The 14205-nt window shown below is 51.5% G+C and overlaps 1 protein-coding gene across 1 annotated transcript in view; it reads left to right on the forward strand.

Annotated features, from left to right (window-relative positions):
- PKP1 (plakophilin 1) overlaps window positions 1-14205 on the forward strand; it is a 49539-nt gene that overhangs the window by 19551 nt on the left and 15783 nt on the right. Inside the window, exons 4-8 of the mRNA XM_017735510.1 lie at window positions 9-202; window positions 8366-8510; window positions 10649-10856; window positions 11536-11713; window positions 13746-13860. Coding sequence (XP_017590999.1) covers window positions 9-202; window positions 8366-8510; window positions 10649-10856; window positions 11536-11713; window positions 13746-13860 — 840 coding nt within the window. The remainder of the gene's footprint in view (window positions 1-8; window positions 203-8365; window positions 8511-10648; window positions 10857-11535; window positions 11714-13745; window positions 13861-14205) is intronic.

Below are 14205 nucleotides of genomic sequence, written 5' to 3' on the forward strand. Positions count from 1 at the left end.
GCGCCGAGCACAAGGCCACCCTCAACCGCCAGAGCATCTACAGCAGCTGCAGCACCCAGCAGGGAACCAGCAGGACCAGTAAAAAAATGCCAGCGCGGGCCCTGTCCTGCCCCTCGAGCAACAAGCCCGACGTGGTCTATGCCCAGCCCATGATGAGCTGCAAGCAGGACGGGGTCTATGGACAGGCCCAGTCCAGCTCCAAGTAAGTGCTCTGCCCCTGAGGGAGCGTGGACGGTGCTGGGGAGCTCTGGCCACCAGAGCCAGGCACCTGAGCTGCCTTAGAGCCGCTGCAGAGCCCTTACCGGTGCATCCTGCAGCAAAGTGGGTCAGATGAGTCACTCTTAAGGGCTTTATTTCGTTTCCTGGGCTGTGGAGGGGAACTGATAGGGCTGACTCGGTGCAGATATCTCTGCTGTAGCTCTGTGATGTTGGGCAACACAATCCCTCAGTGTCTGTGGTGGCATCAACCCACAGTGATATGAGGGCGGGGAGGTGAAGAGCAGAAGGCCTGGTGTGCAGTCAGGGTGTCTCTCCTGGCTGTCCTGCTGTTTCAGTCTGGCAGAAAACATACCCCAAAAAAACCCTGTCTTGGAAGGAATCAGTTCCTGAGGGTCTGACTCAGAGTGGAGCTGAGAGCCTGCTGAGCAGTGGTGTTTCCCTCTCTTCTCTCCACCCAGCCCCTTCTCTGTTTGCCCAAAAGGTCTGATTTGGGTTCCAGAAAAAAACAGACTCATAAATTGAAATAAATATCCTAGTTGGAATAATCTGACTAATCAGGAAAGAGAAGCCAGTGGAAGGTGTTTAATTCCTTCCTGTCCAGAGCATCCAGTCCCATTTGGGGTAGGATTATATAAGGGTGGAGGAAGGTCCATCATGTTTGAGCATCAGATCCCTTCTTGTAGATGTTGCCTACAAGCACCGGCTGTGTAAAACACAGCAGTGAGCTCAGAGCCTCCCAAGGACGTACCTGTGAGTGCAGCAGAGCTCCCACTGACAATCACCTCGTTTGGGTGGTGTTACAGGGGTGGGGGCTGAAAGCTGCCTCCAGCTCTGAAGCACCAACCATGCTCTGCTGCAGTCTTGGGAGAGACTTGGTCTGCACAAATCACAGTCCTGGAGGCCTTGGAAGACCATGTTTTGCATGTTTTGAACTGCAGAACCTATTGCAGTGAAAGCTGAAGAAGGAGGGGCTGCAGCTTCCACAAGAGCCCCCAGGGCTGCTGCACTTCCCGTGCTGCATCACCATCACGCAGGACTTGCTCTGCACTAGCCCAGAAGCTCTCACAACTCCCTGAGAGAGGGGGAATTTTGTCACACAAACCCTAAAAGCTCCCAAACTCATTCCTGGTGGTCTCTGGTCCCAAGGAAAAATTTCACACTGCAGGATAAGTGTGAGGCTGTTTACCAGGACTCATAGACTTTGTCAAACTCCCACCAAAGGCCTGAAACTGTTGAGCTGTTTCCCCAAGGAATGATGGAGATACTGAGAAAATCCCCTTCCCTGTCAGCAGTGTGAGCCAAACCATGCCCTTTTCCACATCTGAATGTCCCAGGTTACTCTGGCTAAGCCTCCCTCCTTTAGGATTGAGCAGGAGGGTGTGTCCCAGAGCGTGGATGCCAAGAGGTGTCAGTGCCCCATTAGAATGTTACCATGACCCCTTGGCTGCCCATGAGCCCAGTTACTCCATGTTTGACACATGCCAAACTAGCCCTGGCCAGCCTCGAGCACTGGTGGCCTTGGCTTGCTGCTGTCAGCAGCTCTGTAAATCCTCTGGAACAGGAACCAGAGACATTACACAAACTGGAAGTGACTTAGGGAATTTCTGACTGAAGAGCAGAAAGGTGCAGTGGGAGGGATGGCAGAATGCCCTTCTCCTAGGGAGGACAAAGCTTTGGAGCTATTAGTCCTGGCAGGCTCTGGCCAAAGCCACAGTCAGGGGCTTGGTTGTGGCTTTGGAGAGGTCACTTGAAGAATGATGGCATTTTCTGAGAGGAGAGCTGCTGTTGTGAGAGGGATCCTCTCCAGCTCTGGCTGCCCTTGGTTAGGGAGTGGCTCCATTTACACACTCCTGGCTTGGGGCACGGCTCATCTGGCAGAACTGGTTCTGCTGTGGAAACGTCGGGCTCCAAGTCGGGCTCCAAGCTGGGCTTTTGAGTCGTGGGCTCAGTTGGGGCTGTGTCCCCTGGGTGAATCTGATGTGGCTGTGGCACAGCCCCTGCTCTGCCTGAAGCTCTGCAGAGCTGGACTGGTGCAGGGGGCACCTGGTGCAGGAGTTCTGCTCAGAGGGGAGAAGGTTGACAGTAGCTGTCCTTAAAGCTTTGGAGATGTACAAAGGAGTTGTCCTCTTTGGAAAAATGACTCTTTTGGATGACTCTAAGCCCTCAGAAGTGTCTTGCAGGGCACCGTTGGCCTTGCTCTCAGTGTGCTTTTGTTGGGGAGGGGCTTCAGAGGTGTGTCAGGACCAAGTCTGGGCTCTCCTTGCTGTGTAGGGCTGTTGTGTCTGGAGGATTCTCCACCTGGAGATCTCAATCTTCACTTGGCTCCCCCGATGTTGGGTAAGGAGAGCTTTGCTTGTAGGTGCCCCATTATTAACCTCCACATGCAGGGACAGGGCTCAGCTGGGTCACAGCTGCTGCCAGTTCCCAGTTTGGGGCTCTGTTCTTCCATTCTGGTCATTCTCCAGGTGGAGTTTGTACCTTTGTGACATGGAGAATTATGTGTTCAGTTTTTGTGCTGCAGATCTCCTGTTTAGGGATGTGCTGGATATCTTGTCTGCAGGTTTGCAAACAGCCTGCAAGAGCCAGGGGAGGGCTGGATGCTTTCCATGCTTTCTGAGGTGATCCATGGGGTGATTTCCATTGCTGTGAGAGGGATTGCAGTGGGACCTGTGATCCAGTGGGTCTGTCTGTCATACAAAACTCTGAAATGCCCATGGACAGTGTCAGTACCAGCTCAGGAGCAGTGCTTCTCAGGCCTCCTCTGCTGTGGATCTGATCTCCCCAGATGCTGTGAGAGGAAAAATGGGTCACTGGGTGTTCTCAGATGGTGAAAGTGGTGTGCAGGTATCAAAATTCTGAGTGTGCAAGAACTGTCAAACTGTCTGCGCTGAGCAGTCCCTCTGCATTTGGTGACAAAGGTATTTAATTTCTGCAGCTCTTCTTGATCATGTGATTGCTGCCATTTATTGAACCGGCTTTGGCTGTGTGAGACAGGGAAGAGCTGCCCCTGATAACTGATATCCCTCACAGTCTCCCTCTTACAGCAGCAACTCTGACCAAAGCCCCTTTTCTGCCTGATGAGCAGTGTAACACTGAACTGTTGCTCAGGAAAAGCCATTCTGTGATTCCCTGATAAACTAAATCATGATGCAAGGGTTTGCTCACCCCATGCTGTTGGTTCTGGTGATGAAATCTGAGTTCTGCACTGTTTGCCAGATCAGGAGGTTGAACACTATTGAAAACTCCTCATGCAGTTTATTCTCCTCCCCAACCCTGTTGTCATGATCAGTGAGCAGAGAGCATGTCTCAGTGAGCGACCTTCTCATGTCCCTTCCAGTTCTTCCATGAAGAATTTCTTCACAGAAGGGGTTGTTAAACATTGGAGAGGGCTGCCCAGGGGGTGGTGGAGTCCCCATCCCTGGAGGTGCCCAAGGAGCACCTGGATGTGGCACTGAGTGCTCTGGGCTGGGTGACAAGGTGAGGATCCACAGGTGGACCCGATGGTCTCAGAGGTCTTTTCCAACCTCAGTGATTCTGGGATTCCAGACATACTTCTCTGAAACCACTCAGGGACTTGAGCCTTGGTAATCATTATGTCATATCTGGATTAACATTTCCAAGCTCAGCACCTTTGGCCTGGGCTCAGACGTTCAGGGTTGTCTCAGTGGCTCCTGCCCAAAGGCTGCTCTCGATAAACAGCACTCATGTTTTGCCAAAATGCAGCTCTCTGGAATCTGGTAGAGCTGGAGGAATCTTCTCGGTGTCCAGGACTCCCTCTCCTCCACAGAACCCTTCTCCTTCCTGATCTCTTGTGACATCCCTCAGAGCTGCAGCATTTCACCCTGGAAGCTGCAGCACCAGTGGTTTCAGCAGCTGGTGGAGACTACCATATTTTCCCACTTTTAGCCATTTCCTCTGCTGGGTGGCACTTGCAGCATGCTCCAGGTGAGAGGGTAGCACCCTGAGCAGGCAGCTTTTGGCTAAATTAATGTTGCAATGTTATTGGTGTTGTTATTGGTGTTATTTATGCCCACTCAGGATAAAAGTTTCTACATCCTGCTTGGTCATCAGGGAGCGATGATGAGAAGCAGTAACAAACAATGGGATGTTTAATTCTCCTGGGAAATTTGGAGTTTTGTGCCCCTCCAACTGGAACCTGAGGTACAAGAAAGCTGTGTCCACCAAGGACTGACATTGTATTAGTTCTGCTTAGAGCTGTCGTACTTTGTGCTTCAGGTGCCACACGGGACAGACAGGGCTGGACAAGGTGGTGGCCGTGGTGTCTGTGGCCCTGCAGTGGCCTGAGCTGGTCACACCACTTCAGGGGATGCCTCTCTCTGAGCTGAGGTGCCCAGTGGCCACCAGGGCTGAATTCGGAGACAGGTCCCTGAGTTCCCCCCTAACAAAGCCAACACCTCTTGCTGATCTCAGGGAACCCCAGATGGCTGAGCTGGAGGCATGACTGAGAGCCCAGACTCATCCCACCCCTGGAGAAGGATTGGGGCTGTTCTCCTTCGGGAGCATGGAATGGGGAGCTGGGTGTCTGCAGACGGTCCCTGGCTGAGGGTTTGCTGATCTGGATCAGGAGCCTTTAATGGCCACCTGCAAACCCACACTTACCTTTGGCCCCGTTGGGAGATGTGGATGCTCTTCCCTTTGGAGTTCTCTGTGTGTGGAGAAAGAGACTGAAACCCCTCATTAGAGACCACGTGGAAGCGAGTGTCTCTCCAGGCACCTGGGAATCCGTACCATCTCGGAGTTGCTCTCAGAGAGGTCTTGGATGCCTCAGTTGGCAGCTGTGGAGGGGGTAGTAAAGACTGGGGCAACCCTTTGGGATTTCTCAGTGTCACATGTGGCACTGCCCTGGCCCTGAGCTGCAGCAGTCTCTGTGCTGTGGCTGAAGCTCAGGGACAACGTGTCCCCTACAACCATTCCCTCCTGAGCTCAGCTTCCCTGGAAGTACTGCAAACAGAGAGAAGAGAGGAGTTATTGAAATAGTCAGGAAAGGTACCAAGGGTGTTTCCTGATCTATCTCTTGTCTTTTGGGATAATTAAACGTGATCAATCTCAAAACATTAATTCTTCAGGGCTAAGCCACGCAGTGAAAGCAGAGCCGAATACGATGAAAGGCACCTTCATTTTGGTTTGTTTTTATTTGGGATGAAATGCTGGGATGTGCTGAACACTGTTTTGAGAGTCTTTACTCTGATTCTATTAATGAACAGTAGAATTTGTTAAGAGTTTTCTCGCTCCCTCCTCTCTTGGAACTTGAAACTTGGAACTTGGAACAAGCAGGATGGAAACTTAGATGGGAATTAACACAAAACAATCTGCTCATGAAACGTGAGGGAATTTGCCTTTCTCTGATACTGATCGTCTTCAGTATTTGTTTCCCTTCCACTGCAGAATCTGATCATCTTTGTCTCCATTGAATCATTTCTAGCTGAGGTCTCTTCCTACCCTGCTGCTTTCCTGTGGAGCAACAACCTCTGGAGCTCTTCCTACCAGGCACATTGCCCAGGCTGGAGATGGCTCAGTCCAAGAGTTTGTCTTGAAGCAGGTTGTTGTTCCCACTGTGTGGATCTGGTCGGGAATATCCCTGACTGAGGAACAATCTCCCCTTTGCTGGGCTTTGCCAGGGTGATTTTATTCTCAGGTAGGAGAAATCCCTGCTGCTTCCTGGGCAATGTGACTGAGCCTGTGAACTTCTGCTGAGGAGACAGCAGGGAAAAGGGAACCTTCCCCATCTTCTCCCACAGAACTATACCTGCATCCCCAGTTTTTCCCAGCTGAAGGAGGGATTGGCCCTCTGTGGAGTGGTTGTGAAGAACATTGCCTTCCTTGAGCTGCTGGACCAAGTGGACATCCTTCTGTCTCAGAAAAAGTGCATCTGATTTAATAATTATAAAGAAAAAGAAATCACTATGATCATACAGCCACTGACCTGGTATTTTTACTAATCTGCCTCTCTCCCCACACTGCCAGTCCAGGTCCCAATTCCCAAAGGAGAAGCCTCTCCCTGGTGTGGGAACCACCAGGTCTCAGCTCAGTTATGTCTCAGAAGCATGAAAAAGACCTGAGAGAAAATCACATCCTGGATCCAACCCAAGGATTTCTGGGGCTCCATAATTTCTAGTTTACTTTGTCTTTCCAGTTTCATGTCTTCTTGTTGCAAGTTTAATGGAAGTTCCTTGGTGCCAGGTTTTGATAGAGGTTCAAACTGATGAAAAGTCTTATGAGGAAGAGATGTTTTATTGCAGTGTAGAAATAAAAGTGGAATGAGGTTCACCCAGCCTTAAACATGGAATGCTTAAGGTCCAACCTCAGACTGTTGTCTCTCATTCCTGCATACCAAGAGAGGCAGAAGTGTCTCCAGAGGGCAGGGCTTCCTTTCCTAGGAAAAATGTCCAAGACACAAAAGGCAAGGTGGTTTTTGGAAGCACTGATTTCTCTCCACTGACTCCACAGGTGCTTGAATGAGTGATGCAGACTGGGTGTAACTTTATGCCGGTGAGGGCAGTGGAGACCAGAGTCCTTCATGCTGCCTTTTGTGTGAAATTCCCTGTGGAACTGTGCAAATTATTCACTGCTCTGTGCTGTGTGGAGGGGAACCCTTGGGTTCATAAGGATGAATGTTTTATGTCACTGTAAGTGCTGCTGGTGGTGACCAAGTGTCCTTTCAAGACCTTTATTCTTTACATTTCTTTGGCACAGTCAAAGCAACTCTGTCCATCCCATGCCTGGAAGTGCTACTGTCCTGTGGTGATATTTAACACTTCAAATGTAGTGGGTTCATTTAAAGAACTTATTAAAAATCACTATGCTGTTGGCCTGTGGCATTGTCTGAAGATGAGCAGCCCCTCTACAGAGTCACTCCCTGGTGTGACATGTAGCAAAAACGTGTATAAATAAATGTGGTTCAATCAGGGACTGATTTCCTGATCTCCAGGTAAAACTCCTTGTCAGTCCCAGGGGATAACATCAGCCAGGCATAGCCATGACCTGGGAAAGCCCTCACACTTTTGGATTCCATCCACTGCTGATGAAGCCTTTCCCATTTGTATCCCGTCACTGCTGACAGTAAAACCAAACAGGAGCTTGCGTTTGACTCTCAGTCCTGGACTTTGCAAATTAATGCAGCCACCACTGCCGTGAGCTGAGATCCCCATGCAGCCTCTGCAGGATTCAGCTGCAAGGGTGCTGAGAGGAGACAGGAACTTCCAATTACATTAATTTCTATAACTGGAAGCACAGACAAGCTTTGCAGTTCAGACCCCCTTCATCAGTCTGAAAGTTTGGATCCTTTTCTAATTTTATGTGGTTAAAACATCACAGATGGTACTGAATAAGAACAAGCCAAAAAGAGCAGGACCTTCACGTTTCTAAACAAGTGGAAGAACCTTCAGATGTTTGTATTTCTCCTGAGGAGTCCTGCCCCAAGCCAGAGGAATTCATATCCTTCCTCTGGAGTTGCAGGCACATTCTTTACCTCTAACAGGGATGATGACAGTGGTCAGCTTTTATAAGAGCTTGGAGACAGCCAGTGTGAACACCCCCTGGGAGCAGGATGTCTCAGAGCTATTATTAGCATTTCATAAACTGCCTGTTTGTCCATCCCATCACTCCAGACAGGCCTTTTCCTGTGGGATCTGCTGGAGCTTCCCGAGACCATCAACTGCTCTCACATTTCTGCTTCCAGCACCTCTCACATCAAAGGATCCCATGCTGTGAGAAAATCACCAGCCTGTGTTACCTTGTCCTCATGACCTGGCAGATGGTTTCACTCCTGTCCATTCACTCCTTTATTTGGGGAACAGTGAACTGGGTCTCTGTTCATTAAACTTCCCCTTTGGACATGATCAGACATCTACCACCTCAACCCAGCTTTCATTTTCTGTCTCCTTTGCTTGTGAATAGACTGGATCTGGAATTTATTACCCTTAGTGCTCTTCACTGTGTCTTTTCCATCATTTACCATCTCTTTTTTTGAGGCAGAGAGATCCACTAGAGGTGCACTGTGTGTGCCCTATGTGGCAATGTGATAATAGTTTATGTTTTATCATTGATTCCTCCGCAGTGACTCTCAGTCCTGACACAGCTGTTTTGGCTGAGCAGTCACCCAGTTCCATATTTCTCTTTGACACAGGATCTGTGGTGACGAGATTGACGCTGGCACCATGACCATCCAGAAGGCCATCCAGCTCCTGTGCTCCTCCGATGACAAGTACCAGGCCATGGGGGCTTACTACCTGCAGCACACCTGCTTCCAGGATGAGTCTGCCAAGCAAGAGGTGAGGAGACTCCTCCAGTGCTCTGCTGCCACACCTGATGGCACAAGAGAGGGGTGGGACTGGTTTTCCTAAGTGCCAGGGATCCATACATTCCCTTGGTTTTCATGAGGGTGATTTATACCTCATTAGTCAGGCTCAAGTATTAATTAAGTAGATTTTTCAGCTATTAATGGCCACTTTCTCACAGCAGCAGTTGGTCAGGGTTTAACACCTGAATAATTTCTGGCTAGCAGAGAGAGTGTTCCTGTTGTCACCACGAGCTGCCATGGCACAGGGTGATGGGGTTTGGCAGTGTGGAAGCTGCCATCCAGTGTCCTCTCCTGGGGGGCAACTGCACCCAATTCCACATCAATCTTTCACTATCTCAGAGCTGCAGAGTCAGAGCCAGACAAAGCTGCCTCAAGTCCCACTGTGAGCTTTGTGGGGCATTGCTCAGTGACTCTGCAGCCCTTTGCCAGCCTTTTTCACAGCCCTTTTCCAGACTATTTCAGCCACCTGAACCAATGGGTCAATTAATGATCGTGTACTAAGATGATTTTGCACATCTATAGTAGTGGCTGCCCCATCCTGGAAGTGTCCGAGGCCAGATTGGACGGGGCTTGGAGTAACCTGGGCTAGTGGAAGGTGTCCCTGCCCATGGCAGGGGTGGGACTGGATGGGATTTAAATTCCCTTCCATCCCAACCCATTCTGGGATTCAATGATCCATGTAAATCCCAGGGAGAGCTGCGATTCCAGGGTCTCTATGACAACGATGGCAAGCCCAGGCTGGCTGTCACTGTGCTTCCTCCGTGTGGGATGCAGAGTTTCCCATCAGACAGGAATATTCCCGGGGGGTACAGGATGAGTTTTAAGGTCTCTTCCAACCCAAACCATTCTGTGATCCTGTGATGCTTGATCACAGAGAAGCCCTTCTTACAGCACAGGTTATTCTTCTGATGCTCTTACTCCTCAACTCCTTTGCCAACATGCAGCAAAGGAGGCAGCCTGAAGGATCTGCTGCAGCAAGGATGTCACCAAAGTTTATCCCCACCCTGGATTTATTGAGATGCCAACCCTTTGGAGGTGGCTTTCCCTGTCCTGACACAACAGTGGAGCTGGAAGTGCTGGCCCGGTGTGGGGCTGTGTCCCTGTGCCCTGGCTGCGCCTGGATGAGTGCAGGTGCCCAGCCCACGTTCACGTGGCCAACTGTGGGGTGGCCACACCCTTTGTTACCGTTGCAAGCCCTCTCTGAGCACTGGGCTGTCCCATCCTTCCCAGAAGGATGTGCCAGAGCAGTTCTGTGACTCATCCCAGCACACGCTTGTTTTCCTTCCCTCCTGAAAGCTGCTCATTCATTGTCCATTGTCAGCAAACCTCAGCCGAGGGGGTGTTTGTGCCAAGATGGGCTCGGGGCGGGATCACGGCCGGTGCAGAGCACGTCCCACAGCAGGAACACTCAGCATTTGGAGAGCTCAGCTGCAGGGATTTGCCTTCAAGGCTCCGTGTGCTGTGTGTGCTGTCCTGCAGGTCTGGGCTCCCTCCACTGCCTCTGGCTGACCTCGAGGGTGGTGACACTGGCCATGACCATCCCTCTGAGCTCAGCCTGTGATCTCAGGGTGCAGATAAATGACCACAGCATGTCACTAGGTGGATATAAATGGCCTCTGCACATAGGCAGGGCAACATTTCCACCTGGTGCAAACTGTGGAGGTGGGTGAAAGTTTGCAGGAGCACATTTCCATCAGCAGAGGACTCTGTCCATGGCCATTACTCACGGACAGCCACTCCTGCTGTTTAAGCTTTTGGCTCCAACCTCCAGGCCAGAAGGAGGTTCTGGTTCAGGCCTCAGGTCATTTGTGCTTGTGACCTATGGCCTGAGCCAGACTTGTCATCTCTGGCCATCATTCCCTGGCAGCTCTGCTTCTCCAGCTCCCCCAGGATGGACTGTCTGACCCCTGGCACTGCTGGGGCAGTTCTGAGTGTCCCTGTCCCAGCAGTGCCCTGTGCCCTGTGCTGATGGTACATGTCTGTCCTGGTGCCGTGCTTGTGGCAGGTGTCTGTCCCCTGTCTGTCCCCTCTCTGTCCCCTGTCTGTCCCCTGTCTGTCCCGGTGCTCCATGCTCATGTCCCATGTCTCTCCCATGTCTCTCCTGGCCAGGTCTATCGGCTGGGGGGCATTGCCAAGCTCGTGGAGCTGCTCCGCAGCCAGAACCAGAACGTGCAGCGGGCAGCAGCCGGAGCCCTCCGGAACCTGGTGTTCAAGAACCCCACCAACAAGATCGAAACCCGGCGGCAGAATGGGATCAGGGAGTGCGTGAGCCTCCTCCGCAGGACGGGGAACACTGAGATTCAGAAACAGCTCACAGGTACCCGGAGCCTGCTCAGCCCCGGCAGGGCCCAGGCTCCCCTTGCCTGGGGTCCGTAGCCCTGGTGATTGCCTAGCACAGAGAGGGGGGTTTATGCTCCTCTTGCACCTAAATCAGAAGGCAGAGGGGTCCTGGCCCTTCCATGTTGCATAAGGGTTCCTCACTTCCTAAGTGCCCGCTGGGGAAGCCCCTGCCCCAGGTCCCCCTCCAGTTATGGTCACCCTGCCATTCCCATGCCTCCCTGCACCCTGGCCCCCGTGCTGTCCCCAGGGAGGGCCAGGGGAGCTGCCAACCCCAGTAGGGTGAGCTGGGTTCTCTCACTGGTGCCTCACCTTTGCCTGAGGAATCGATGGGAGGTTTTTGGTGCAGGTCACCCTCAGCTGTGTCCCGGGTTTTATGTGCAAGCCTTTCCAAGATCCCTGGAGAGATGCCAATAAACAAGGGCAATAAACAGCAATTTTGGGAGGAAGGAGGATGCTTAAATGCCCACCTCCACATGGACCCATCCTACCTGTCTCCCATAGGGGTGGACAGGGACTGGGGTTTCAGGCAGTCTCTGCACCCTCAGCTGAGAGGGGTGAAGGGAAGGAGGATTTTGGTGCTGGAATCACCCCGACCTAAACAAAGTCCCTCATGCACATGACCCTGTGCTTGAGCTTGTTTCCCACCTCCTTCCTAGGACTGCTCTGGAACCTCTCCTCCACTGATGAACTAAAAGAAGAGTTGATACAGGAGGCTCTGCCTGTGCTGACAGACTGTGTTATCATCCCTTTCTCGGGCTGGTCTGATGGCAGTTGCAACAGGACACGAGAAATTATCGACCCAGAAGTGTTCTTCAATGCCACAGGGTGTTTGAGGTGAGTCACCAGGGAGGGACTGACTGCAACTTGTGTCTGTGGGCAAAAGCTGAAGCCATCTAAATCCTCTTACAATGAGCTGAATTCATGCTCATTACAATTGTGTTAATGAAAAATTCTCCTTAAGAAAGTTTTCCTGACTAAGAGAAGGTGCAGAAAAAAATTACATGTAAAATACTTTTCTAGTAGCTTTTTATTTTTAATAATTTTATTCTTGCTAAGTCTCTTCTCAGATAATATGTAAGTTGTTTTGTGCACCACTGAAACCCATCAGTGTTAAGCTCAGACCAGGAAACTGGACAGATTTTGCCTTTAGAGTTTTGAGGCTTCCAGAGAAAACAAACTTCCAGAGAAAACTGGTTTAGGGTCTAGGTGTCAAAAAGACAGACTTCTCTATGTGGGGAAAACAAGCATTTTCCCACTTCTTTTGATAACTGTTTTAGCACAGAGCAGTCCCATTGTCCTGGACTTTTCCTGGCTCACTTCATCAGGAGACTCAGCTACAAAACAGGAGGTGCAGCTGAGCCCAGAGTAGTTTATTTTGTTCACGGGAAACCAGAGCCCTTTTGTAGAGGATCTTCGTCCTGACTTGCTGTTTCTGCTACCTTCCTCCTCCACTTGGATGTGAGCTCCTTGTCTCAATGGAAACAAGTGGGGCCAAAAACCTGCCCTGTATAATGAGGTACTTTCATCAAGGGAAGCTCTCCCTGAGGGAGGCAGCGCCGGCCGCGCCCTTCCCAGACATGCAGCTCGCAGGAGCTGGGGCTGCTTATGAAACGAGAGGCTGATCATGGCAGGGCCTTTGGAGACCTGATACCATCGGCTTCAGTGGCTGGGAACTGTGTCTGGGAGATAGGGAGTGCTGCTCCCTCCTTCCCTGTCCTGGAAGGCAGGGATGTGTGGGGTACAGCGGGTATGAGTGCTCTGCTTTAAGGCCATCCCAACCTACCAACACCATAAAATATCCCATTAAAATGAGGGAAAGACAATGGCAACAGCTTGTAAAAACGCTGTGGAGTTTAACTGAAAGTAGGCTCTGCCTCCTGAGACTGATCCCAGCCTGTGGCAGCAGTGCCCAACACCCCCAAGAAGACTGCGAGCTGCAGGTCAGCGAGGGAGCAGGACTGGGGAGCAGGCAGAGTGAGCGAAGCTGGGAGATGGATCCGGAGCCCCGGCTCCTGGGGCTGAGCCAGGACTGCTCTGAGTCACTGCCCTGCCACATCAGAACACAGGGATGAGAACAGCCCTGGGTTTGCCCTGGGCCCGAGCCATTGCTGCTCAAGCATTTCTGGATTGCAGATGAATCCATGTTAATGAGGAGGCTGCAAATCACAGTGAACATCAGATCCAGTTCTGGAACGCCTGCAGTGAATACCTCACAACCACTGCCAACCTCTCTTTGTTTTTCATTTGCAAGCTATAAGGCAATAAAATAGGGAAGAAAAAAAAATCAGAACAAAACAACAAAACCCATATCCTGTTACTGGAAAAACTCCCCTGTCCTGGCAGCCGCCGGTGTCCAGGAACCCATTTCAGCCTCACAGATGGGTCAGTCCCTCTGGTCAGAGCCACTGCTCCTCTCTAGCCTCTCCACCCCATTTCCCACAGACATTGCTGCTGACCATGACTAGGTCTGTGCTTACAGCCCTGTGCACCTTCCTGATGATCACAACAACCCCAGATGGTCTTTGGCCAGTGTTCCCTTTGGAAACTCCTCTCAGGAGACAGAGTCTGTCTAGCGGCACATGCAGAGCCTCTGAGGCAACCTCCTGCTGGTGACTGTCCCTAGGAGGGTGTCTTCTATGCAGAGCTCCTTACACGACATGTTCCAGGTGAAACCAGTCCTAAAGAGCAACAAGAGAGCTGTGCACTGGTGCAGTCCCACCAAAGGCCTCCAGAATGGGAGCAGTTCTTCAGCCTTGCTGAACCTGCCAAAAAATCCCTGAATTCAGTGACAACCATAGCCAGAACAGAGCCCAACTCACCCTCTCTCCTCCTTGTCCCCTGTCATGCTCCTCGACGGCTTCCTCAGGAACCTGAGCTCTGCAGACATGGGGCGCCAGACCATGAGGAATTACCCCGGCCTGATTGACTCTGTCATGACTTATGCCCAGAACTGCGTGGCCTCCAGCCGCCCCGATGACAAGGTACCAACTGCTGCCCTGGGCTGTCCAGCCCCACGGTTAACAACTGCAACCCTGGGAATGCCTCGAAATCCCTTTCCAACAAGCACAAGAGGGGGCTGCACTCTCTGGCTGCTCTTGCCCTTCCAAGCCCCAGTGGGATCTGTTGGAAGGTTGCAAGTCCCTGGGGCTCTGGGCCTGAAGTAGAGCTGGGCTTTACAATTTCCCTGTAACAAACACAGAGGAACAGTAAAATACTTTGGCTCCTGAGTCCCCGGGATACTTCCCTTCCCTTCCCTTCCCTTCCCTTCCCTTCCCTTCCCTTCCCTTCCCTTCCCTTCCCTTCCCTTCCCTTCCCTTCCCTTCCCT

This window comes from Corvus brachyrhynchos, unplaced genomic scaffold, assembly GCF_000691975.1.
Source record: "Corvus brachyrhynchos isolate BGI_N302 unplaced genomic scaffold, ASM69197v1 scaffold555, whole genome shotgun sequence".
In the NCBI taxonomy this organism is placed as follows: domain Eukaryota; kingdom Metazoa; phylum Chordata; class Aves; order Passeriformes; family Corvidae; genus Corvus; species Corvus brachyrhynchos.